Here is an 11,577-nt window from a genome sequence, read left to right as displayed (position 1 = left end):
ACATCCCAGACGATGGGCGGCCAGGCGGAGACGCTCCTCGCTTCCCAGACGGGGGGGGCGGCCGGGCAGAGGCTGCAATCTCGGCTCTTTGGGAGGCCAAGGCAGGCGGCTGGAAGGTGGTTGTAGCGAGCCGAGATCACGCCACTGCACTCCAGCCTGGGCGCCATTGAGCACTGAGTTAACGAGACTCCGTCTGCAATCCCGGCACCTCGGGAGGCCGAGGCTGGCAGATCACTCGCGGTTAGGAGCTGGAAACCAGCCCGGCCGACACAGCAAAACCCCGTCTCCACCAAAAAAATATGAAAACCAGTCAGGCGTGGCGGCGCGCGCCTGAAATCGCAGGCACTCGGCAGGCTGAGGCAGGAGAATCAGGCAGGGAGGTTGCAGTGAGCTGAGATGGCAGCAGTACCGTCCAGCTTCGGCTCGGCATCAGAGGGAGACCGTGGAAAGAGAGGGAGAGGGAGACCGTGGGGAGAGGGAGAGGGAGAGGGAGAGGGAGGAGAGGGAGAGGGAGAGGGAGAGGGAGAGGGAGAGGGAGAGGGAGAGGGAGAGGGAGAGGGAGAGGGAGAGGGAGAGGGAGAGGGAGAGGGAGAGGGAGAGGGAGAGGGAGAGGGAGAGGGAGAGGGAGAGGGAGAGAGCAGAAACACTTACTTACATTTACTAGTTTATTATAAAGGATACAGAATAACAGCAATATGGAAAGGATGCATAGGGCAAGCTATCAGGAGGAGGGTGCAGAGCTTCTATACTCTCTCTAGGTGTACTCTAGAGTACTCTATACTCTCTCTAGGTGTATAACCTTCCAGGCACCTCTGTGTGTTCAGCAATCTGGAAGCTCATCAAATCTCATTGTTCAAGAGTTTTTATAGTTCTGGTGTTCTATGGCACAGTAGGGTGACTATAGTAAACAACAAGGTGTTGTAGATCTCAAAATAGCTAGAAGAGGGGATTTATATGTTCCTATCACAAAGAAATAATACATGTTTGAGGTGTTGGATATGCTAATTACTCTGATCATTTGATCATTACACAATGTATACATGTATCAAAACAAAATCACATTAGGCTGCATGCAGTGGCTCATACCTGTAGTCCTGACGCTTTGTGAGACCAAGGCAGGAGGATCGCTTGAGGCCAGGAGTTTGAGACAAGCCTAGGCATCATAGTGATACCCCATCTCTCTGCCACGGATTCACCTCCCTCTCCTCGTCCCGTAGGAGCGTGAGTAGTTGCCGCAATAGGCGCACGAGCAGGCAGAAGCGAAAGTGATGGTCCACGGCGCAGACAGCCGCTCTTGAGAATGCGACCACAAGTGGGAGCGGCAGGACTGGTTTCGGGAGCCTTGGCTGAGCCCATTCCATTCCCCAGTCAGAGAACAAGAGTTCCAGTGAGAGTTGCGCCCCAGCGGGGAACGGGCGGCTTTGCTGGGCTTGGGGCTCTTGGACAAACTGCAACACATTCCCCCGCCCGGAGCCCGAGGCCTCCCTCTCGGCACTGCAGAACCGGACACTGGAGCTACTGCAGCCTCGAAAACGGGACATTCTCAGGAGCCTCAGCAGTATCCGTTGCCTTTGCTCCAAAAACCCAGCCCGCGCAACCGCTGGGAGCAAAGGAAACCATGGGAACTATTCGCCTTCTTCTCTCTTGTTTCAAGAAAGAAATGCCTAAGGCTGACCAAGCATGGTGGCTCATGCCTATAATCTCAGCACTTTGGGAGGCTGAGGCAGGAGCATCACTTGAGGCCGGCAGTTCAAGACCAGCCTGTGCAACATAGTGAGACCCCCGTCTTTACAAAAAAATGAAAAAATTAGCTGGGCATTATGGCACACGCCTGTAGTCCTGGCTACTTTTTGGAGGTTGAGGCAGGAGGATGCCTTGAGCCTAGGGGTTTGAGTCTGCAGTGAGCCATGAACGTGCCACTGCACCCCAGCATGAGTGACAGAGCAAGACCCTGTCCCAAAGAAAAAAAAGAAGTGCCCAAGGCTAACTTCTCCAACTGAACCTCAATCCCTTCTCACCCAATATCCTTGAAGCCTTGCCCCATCGACTGTCTTCACCTCTCCAGCATCACCTCTTATATTTTCCCGCTCTCCACAAACAAACCTGCTTCCGTTTCTCTTGTACAAACTAACTCTCTATTCTGTTACTTCTCAAACTATCCTGAGTTTCTCTATTTCCAGCAACACCAGCCTTCTCAGATGGTACTTCTTCCCCGTTATTCACTCCATCATCTCCCTGCAAACTTTATAGGTTCACACAAAACTGTAACTCCAAAGGTGACCAATGACCTTCGTGACAGAGAGTTATGTCCCAACATCTGTCATCTTCTTTTAGAAATAGAACCCATTATTTTTAGCTGCATACCAGACTGCCTAGTTAAAGATTGCATTTGCAAGTTTTCCTTGCAGCTAAGTGTTACCATGTATGTAACTTCTGGGATGTCACCTGAAAAGAAAGGGGGCATGCTATTCACTTTTGCTTTTCACCTGCACCCTGGCTAGAAGGTAGAAGGATGTCAGGGACAGTCATTTTTGACCTGAAATACCAACCTCATGTGCTGAAGATAGTAGAGCAACAAGATAGAAGGAGTATGGGTCCCCATCAATGTGGCACTTCCACATTATCCCTGAACTATTTATGCTGGGCTCTTGTGTGAGGAAGATACACTGTACACTGTTATTTTGGTCTTTATTACAGCAGCCAAATCTGTATCATTATAGAGTAACCCATATCTTCAACATAAGCTTCTGATTGCCTGTTGCAATGACCATTTCTTAGGCCCTCCTGTCCCTGCAGCACTGGACACTGTGGATTCCCTTCCTCTTCCTGCTGCTCTCCTGATATTGCATAATCCGATTCCCTTCAGTGGCTACCCCAGTGCCATCCCTCCTTTATCCATGGCCCTCTTTGGTAAGCTGATCCCAACTCATTATTTGTTCTTTTTTTTTTTTTTTGAGACAGAGTCTCACTTTGTCACTCAGGCTGGAGTGCAGTGGTGCGATCTTGGCTCACTGCAACCTCTACCTCCTGGGTTATAGTGTTTCTCCTGCCTCGGCCTCCCAAGAAGCTAGGATTACAGGTGTGCATGCCACCACGCCCAGCTAATCTTTTGTATTTTTAGTAGAGATGGGGTTTTGCCATGTTGGCCAGGCTAGTCTCAAACTCCTGACCTCAGGTGATCCACCCGCCTCAGTCTCCCAAAATGCTGGGATTACAGGCATGAACCACCATGCCCGGCCTCAACTCATCACTTCAATCCTTTCTTCAGACCTCATTAGCACTACTCCTGGACCAGTGCAAAGACCAGAGCAGTATGGCCTGATGGCAAAGAGCACAGACTGCCCTGCTTGAATCCCGGCTCTGCCACCTAACCACTGTAGGATCTTGGGCAAGTTACTTAACCTCTCCTTGTCCCAGTTTTCTCATCTATAAAGGGAGGATAATAAGAGTACTAATCTCAAATGGCTGTTGTAAAGAGTACATTAGTTAATGGATATACAGTTTTCAGAACAGAGCCTGGCATCTGGAAAGTTCTATGTAAAGTGTTAGCTCTTGCTGTTGTTGGTGTTCACACCTGAGGACGCAGGTCCCAGTCCCTGAACGCGGCTGGCCCAGACGTTACCTTGGAGGCACAGTCATGTCATGGTGCTTTGGCAGCTAGAAATGAGATTAGATTTCTCAGCCTGCCTGATTCCTGATCTCTTCGCTGCTCTGGCCTCTGGCAATTACAAGATGCTTTTCCTCCCCTCTGTTTCAATGACTTTTGGATGCCTCAGTGTTTGTAGTTGCTTCTCATGTCTACTCTGTATTTCAGATCATTTCCAGAGAAGGTGGTGATATTGGAAGGAGACAATTACCCATCTCTAGTCCTGACCCTTCATTCAAGCCCCAGTGCTGCCTCAAACAATCCATGGCCATGGCACCTCAAACCTCTCCTTTGCATCACTGTCAGAGCTGTCCAGATGGGTTCTGCTTGGTTGGTGGATTCGCAGGCCTTGGACTGTGGGGCTGACTCGAGATAATTTCCACACGCCACTGAGCATTTTTACTGGGAAGCATTTCTTTCCTTCTCTGGGATGATGGTGTTATCGGACTTGTATAGATTAGGAGGGAGACCTTTGGTTTCAGAATCAGACTGACCTTAATTCAAGTCCAAGCTACCCACTAGTATTGGGCAAATTATTGTACTCAGAGTCTCATAACACACAACTCACAAATATGTTAGCAAAAATTAGATACACGTAGATAATGCACACAGGAAACGTGGCACATAGGAGGCATTAAATAAATTTTTTCTCTTCTGTTAAAAAGTATTGTTTGTTCTGTTTACATTTACTTGTATTTTGCATTTTTTTTTTCCTCTAAAACTTACATGTGGGGCCAGAGGGTTCCAATTTGCTTGTTGCCCGTACCTGTAGGGGAAGTGAACCTTAGCAGGTTTGGTATACAGTGCAGCAACCCAAAACTATTGAAATTAAATGAATGAATTTATATCAAATTGACTCCAGAAATGAGTTTTTAAATTTTAATTTAATTTAATTTTCGTAGAGATGACCCGGGGGTGGGGGTGGGTGGGTGTGGTCTTGCTATGTTGCCCAGGCTGGTTTCGAACTCCTGGCCTCAAGCTATCCTCCCATCTTAGCCTCCCAAAGCGCTGGGCAGAAATGAGCTGAAGTGGCCCTTTAATTTATTTTTATTTTATTTATTTATTTTTGAGACGGAGTAGTGCTCTGTCGCCAGGCTGGAGTGCAGTGGCACAATCTCAGCTCACTGCAACCTCTGCCTCCTGGGTTCAAGCAATTCTCCTGCCTCAGCCTCCCGAGTAGCTGGGATTACAGGTGTGTGCCACCACACCCAGCTAATTTTGTATTTTTATTAGAGACAGGGTTTCACCACGTTGGTCAGGCTGGTCTCGAACTCCTGACTTCAGGTGATTCACCCGCCTCGGCCTACCAAAGTGCTGGGATTACAGGCTTGAGCCACTGCACCTGGCTGGTAGTCAGTTTTTCATATGGTTATACAGAGCCAGCCCAGAAAGAGCTTTGCTTTTTTCATTGTTTTTTTTTATAGGGATTGTTCCTGAAAGGTAGGTCACTGTCATCTAGCTCTGTTTCTTCATGCTTCTGAAGTCTCATGACCGATGCTTCAGTGGGGAAAGTAAGCAGTTGCCTCTGAAAACAACCACGCATAGATCCAAAAGAAGTCAAACAGGTTCTTGTCTCTTTCACCAAATAAGTGCATGACTTCCTTAATAAAAATAAACTAGCTCCCTCTACACTGGCAGTGGAGGTAGCCTCCAAATATTGTACAAGGTGTACTTATACCAAAAAAAAATTTATTGTTGATGTCAAATTCAATTTTAACTGGACATCCTGCATTTTATCTGGCAACCATAACTAGGAAGCAAGGAAAAGTGGTGGTGGTGATAGGTTCTGTGTGAGAATAAGGGAGAGGAAAACGTGGACGACGTGGGCAGGGCCAGTGCCCACTTGTGAAATAAACAGGATTTTTGTGGACAGACGATTTTAGTAAGTGAAGCAGTGCACTCTTGCTGGGTTTGAGTCCAAGACTCTGTGCCATTGAGGGCTGGTGGATTTTGAGTTCTTTTCTTTTCTGCTTTTGAGATCGTGCCTGACAGAGGTCCCTTTCACCCCACTGTCCTCAGAGAATGAGACTTTTCATGCCAGCCCAGATCTATTTGTTCTCTGAAGAACAAACATTCTGAGAAATGGAACATTGAGAGGAAAAAGAAGAGATATGCAGTGAAATGCCTAAAGTATAACCTAATCTGGGCCAAATGTAGCCCACAGGATCCTAAAATGAGACACGTGGGCACCTCCAGCCTCTAATTACACAGAGAGGATGACGCAGATTGGCTACAGCTTGGGTTGCTAGAGAGTACACAAAACCAGACATTTCTTTTCTTATGGGAAGTGGGGAAGCAGTCACTTTGGAGATGATGGGGTGGAGAGAAGGCACACATTTAATTCTTATCAGCATGAATATGTTTATTTCTACCTAATACAGTTTTAGAGATTTAAAGCATCCAAAATGTCCTGTATTTTATGAAATGAAATAAAGATGAAAGAGCTTAACATTGCTAGTTATTAGGGATAATGCAAATTTAAAACACAACAAGATACCACTATCTGCCTTCTAGAGTGGCTAAAATTAAAGTACGAAACAAACAAACAAAAAACCAGACAGCACCAAGTGCTGACGAGGATTTGGATCAATAATGCAAAATGATAGCTACTTTGGGAAAGGGGTTTGGCAATTTCTTACAAAGTTAAACATACAGTTAGCATAGGACCCAGAAATCCCACCCCTGTTGGACGAATAACCCAGACGCACATCAACTAAATCCCACCCCTGTTGGATGAATAACCCAGACGCACATCAACTAAATCCCACCCCTGTTGGATGAATAACCCAGACACACATCAACTAAATCCCACCCCTGTTGGATGAATAACCCAGACGCACAGCAACTAAATCCCACCCCTGTTGGATGAATAACCCAGAAGTACATCAACTCAACTAGTAAATTGATAAACAAATTGTGGTATCTCTAAACAATGGAATACTACTCAAATGAAAAGGAACAAAGCTACTGATAGATGCAACAACTTGGGTGAGTCTCAAAAGTATCATGTGAATAAAGGAAGCCAGACATAAAAGGCGATATTTCATTTACACAATATTTTGAAAAAGGCAAAAAACTATAGGGGCAGAAAGCAGATTAGTGGTTGTCTGTGGCTGGGTGTGGGCGAGGATTTTCTACAAACGGGTATGAGGGAATTTTGTGGGGTGATGAAACTTTGATATCTTGATTGTGGTGGTGGTTATAGAACGGTATCCTCCAAAACTCATTGAATGTATGCTTTAAAAAGATAAATTATATTCTGTGTAAATTATACTTCAATAAACCTGACTTTTTTTTTTTTTTTTTTGAGATAGAGTCTTGCCCTGTTGCCCAGGCTGGAGTGCAGTGGCCTGATCTCGCCTCACTGCAACCACTGCCTCCCAGGTTCAAGCGATTCTCATACCTCAGCCTCCCGAGTAGCTGGGACTGCAGGCATGCACCACCATGCCCTGCTAATTTTTGTATTTTTAGTACAGATGGGGTTTTGCCACTTTGGCCAGCCTGGTCTCGAACTCCTGACTTCAAGGGATCTGCCTGCCTTGGCCTCACAAAGTGTTGGGATTACAGGCATGAGGCACCGTGCCCAGCCAGTAAACTCAACTTAAACAAAACAAAACAAAACAAAATAAAACTAAGGTATTATTTATTTGAGACAGGTTCTTGCTCTGTTGCCCAGGCTGGAGTGCAGTGGTGCAATCATAGCTCACTGAAGCCTTGATCTCCCTGGCCCCAGCAATCCTCCCACCTTCCAACTAGCTGGGACTGCAGGCTTGTGCCACCACGCCCAGCAAATGTTTTTTATTTTTAGTGGAGACGGGGGTCTCATTATTTTGCCCAGATTTGTCTCGAACTCCTGAGCTCAAGCAATTCTCCTGCCTCGGCCTCCCAAAGTGCTGTGATTTCAGGTGTGAGCCACCATGCCTGGCCCTAAGATTTTTTTTTTTTTATATAATATTGTTGTCACCTATATTAATGTCAGCTAATATTTATTGAGTATTTAATATGTACTAGTCATTGGGCAGCATATAACACAGACACATGTGTGTGTGTTTACACATAAGATGATTTAAAATATGTTAGATGATTATTATGTATATTAGATTATTTTATATACACATGGATAGATATTACAGTGATTAGCAGATGAAACTAAGGCCCAGAAAGGTGGAGTAAGTTGCTCCAGGTCACAGAGGCAGTAAGTGACAGAGCTGGGATTTGAGCCCAGTCTCTCTGATTTCAGAGCTGTGATCAGCTTGCTGCCTTAGTTCAAAGTGTAAGCATAGACAACTCACATATAGCTAGTCAGGGATTCTCAGCCTTGGCACTATTGACATTTTGGGCTGGATAATTTTTTGTATGGGGGGTATTCTGTGCATTGTAGGATGTTTAGCAACATCCCTGGCCTCCACCCACTAGATGCCAGTAATGCCCCTTCAGATGTAACAACCAAAAATATCTCCAGACATTGCCAAATATACGATGGGGCAAAGCAGTCTCCACACCCAATTAAAAACACTGAGATTTTAGTGTGCAGGACTTCCCAAGAGGAGACTCGCATGGAACCACTGAGAATACGGAAGATCCAGACAATAAATATGGTATATTTGGGTAGCTGGGTTGATGACTTAATTGTAGCACTTGGGTCCTTGGTAAATCCCTAGAAGTTAATTAACTCTGCGTAAAGCTTATGTGAATAAATATTTATGCACATGGACATAGAAACACAAAGATGAAACTATAATGTTTCATGAAAAATACCCATGCCAAAATGCATGTTTTTTCCTCTTTTGCAGTCACCCTGGGAGGCTTTATGCTTCTGCCAGAGGTACCTCATTCCCCAGGATGGTGCCAGGCCTGCCTTTGGGACAAACCTCTGCTTTGAATTCTCTACCTGTGGCAAGTCTTCATCCTTTTGGAAACAACTAGAAGTTACCAAGGAGATGAGCAAGGTGGACAATCAAATAAGGTGATCAAGTTACGTTTTTTCCCCCAAAGAAGACATGACCGTGAAGAAGTAAGATTGATCTTTCTGTGAAGTTTATTCAATGATTATTGTACATCGGTGATTTCCTTAAACAAATCATACAATAATAATACTAACTACCAGTGCCTGAGCACTTACAATGTGCCCTGTAGTCTGCAATATTCATCTCATGGAATCATAAGAATTATCTGACCTATCACCATACACAAAAATTAACTCAAAATCATGAACTTCCTAAATGTAAGAGCTGAAATCATAAAACTCTTAGAAGAAAAATCAGTGTAGATCTTTTTGACCTTGGATTAGGCAATAATTTCTTAGATACGACACTCAGAGCATAAGCAATTAAAAACATATAAATTGGGACCAGGAACAGTGGCTCACACCTGTAATCCCAACACTTTGGGAGGCCAAGGCGGGCGCATCATCTGAGGTCAGGAGTTCAACACCAGCCTGGACAACATGGCAAAACCTCGTCTCTACTAAAAATACAAAAAAATAGCCAGGTGTGGTGGTGGGCGCCTGTAATCCCAGCTACTTGGGAGGGTGAGGCAGGGAGAATTGCTTGAATCTGGGAGGTGGAGGTTGCAGTGAGCCAGATAGTGCCACTGCACTCCAGCCTGGGTGACAGAGCAAGACTCTATCTCAAAAATAAAATTAAATAAATAAAAAAGAAACTACATAAGTTGCTGAAGGTCATATAGTAAATAAGAGGGGTAACATTTGAAATCAACCTCTAGGCCACTGGGTCTCAACCAGCAACAAGCAGCATCAGCAACGCCTGGAAATTTGACAGAAATGCACATTATCAGATCCTATCCAAGACTTACTGAATCTGATATTCTGGGGTTCTCGAATTGGGGTGGGGCCTAGAATTTGTGTTTCAATATGCCTTGCAGATAACTGAAGCAGCCAAAGTTTGAGAAGCACCGCGCTGTGCTAGGTGATACTGCCACTCAGAGCCTAAACTAAGGCAGGTGTGTTAAAGATGAAAGCAGAAGACAGATGGGAGAATTATTTAGAAAGTTAAGAGCTCTGGGGCCAGGTGCGGTGACTCACGCCTGTAATCCCAGAACTTGGGGAGGCCAAGGCGGGTGGATCACCTGAGGTCAGGAGTTCGAGACTAGCCTGGCCAACATGGTGAAACCCCATCTCTACTAAAAATACAAAAATTAGCCGGGCGTAGTGGCAGATACCTGTAATCCCAGCTACTCTGTAGGTTGAGGCAAGAGAATTGCTTGAACCCAGGAGACAGAGGTTGCAGTGAGCTGAGGTCACGCCATTACACTTCAGCCTGGGCAACAAGAGCAAAACTCTGTCTCAAAAAAGAAAAAAAGAAGAAGAAGAAAAAAAAGAGATCTGGGCGTGCCATAATCTCAGCACTTTGGGAAGCCAAGGCAGGTGGATCACTTGAGGTCAGGAGTTTAAGACCAGCCTGACCAACATGGTGAAACCCCATCTCTACTAAAACTACAAAAATTAGCCAGGCTTGGTGGTGGGTGCCTGTAATCCCAGCTACTCAGGAGGCTGAGACAGAAGAATTGCTTGAACCCGGGAGATGGAGGTTGCAGTGAGCCAAGATTATGTTACTGTACTCCTGCCTGGCCAACAGAGCAAAACTTCAACTCAAAAAAAGAAAGTTAAGGGTTCTGTTTAAAAGGCAGCTGGGATTACAGGCATGTGCCACCATGCCTGGCTAATTTTTGTATTTTTAGTAGAGATGGGATTTCACCATGTTGGCCAGGCTAACTCCTGACCTCAAGTGATCCGCCTACCTTGGCCTCCCAAAGTGCTGGGATTATAGACGTGAGCCACTGCGCCTAGCCAAGTATGCAGTTTCTCTTGGCCTGTTTCCTGTTCTGTATAATGCTGATACAAGCCTTACCTTTGAGAGTTGTATTACATGAGATTATACAGGTAAAGCTTTTAGCGTGTTAAGCCTGGACAAGTAGGGGCTTAATAAAGGGTAGTTTTTTAGGCCCACATCATCTCTCTCCTGGGCTCACTACTGGTCTTCTCCATCCCTGATCATCCCATCCAAGTGATTCGTTTCTATCTCTGACCCCAACTATCTAACTTTCAGCTCTCTTACTTCATTTTGCTCACTGTGCCTGGTTTTCAGTTGTATTGAGGTTTTGGCCCTTTTATTATCTCCCGTTAGCCCCATCCGCTCCCGCACTCTGAATGGGATTTCTCTCCTCTCTGGCTAGACCACAGGTCTGTCCCTTTTGCCAGTGCCATTGATTTCCTTGACCCATATTCTTTGCAGTGCTGACCTTAGGAAACCTTGAGCTTATTGCGGGTATTTGTTGGCCTTCCCATATTCCACCTGAGCTGCTGGATGCTGCTGAAGAAAGTGATGTAACAAGCTGCTCCTTATGGGTCTAATCTCAGAGTCCTCGAGCTGCTCTTAATCTCTTTATTTTCCCTTTTGAATGCAGCCATTTCAAACCTTCTCCAAACTCTTCTGACTTCCTACCACAGCACCTTCCCGCTTCCTCTCAGCAGGTGATCTCGTGGTTTACAGAGGAAATAAAAGCGTCTATTGACTTCCTGCCACTGCTTCCATGGATTGACCTCTATCTACTCTTGTCCTCTCTTCTGCCCCTTTGCCTAATACTTCTATTGTGCTTGGGGCCCCTTTTTCAGTCCTGTGACTGCCCCATACAGCTTTTTTTTTTTTTTTTTTTTGAGACAAGGTCTCACCCAGTCACCTAGGCTGCAGTGCAGTTGGCGTGATCATAGCTTACTGCAGCCTTGACCTCTTGGGATCAAGCCATCCTCCCACTTCAGCCTCTCAAGCAGCTGGAACTACAGGCTCACATCACCATGCCCCACTAATTTTTTATTGTTTTATGGAAATGGGGTCCCACTATGTTGACAGGCTGGTCCCGAACTCCTGAGCTCAAGTGACCCTCCCTCCTCAGCCTTCCAAAGTGCTGGGATT

The 11,577-nt window shown here is 45.7% G+C and overlaps 1 protein-coding gene across 1 annotated transcript; it reads right to left on the bottom strand.

Moving 5' to 3' along the window:
• Positions 1-997: 997 nt before the first annotated feature.
• On the bottom strand, positions 998-1,570 carry LOC115933991 (putative uncharacterized protein CXorf42). Its single transcript, XM_031009343.2, has one exon. The coding sequence runs from the start codon at positions 1,539-1,541 to the stop codon at positions 1,161-1,163; it is 381 nt and encodes a 126-aa protein (XP_030865203.1). The 5' UTR covers positions 1,542-1,570; the 3' UTR covers positions 998-1,160.
• Positions 1,571-11,577: the final 10,007 nt, after the last annotated feature.

Source organism: Gorilla gorilla, chromosome 2 (assembly GCF_029281585.2).
Source record: "Gorilla gorilla gorilla isolate KB3781 chromosome 2, NHGRI_mGorGor1-v2.1_pri, whole genome shotgun sequence".
Lineage (NCBI taxonomy): Eukaryota > Metazoa > Chordata > Mammalia > Primates > Hominidae > Gorilla > Gorilla gorilla.
The sequence above is the reverse complement of the archived record's forward strand: the minus strand, read 5'-3'. Positions and strand labels throughout refer to the sequence as shown.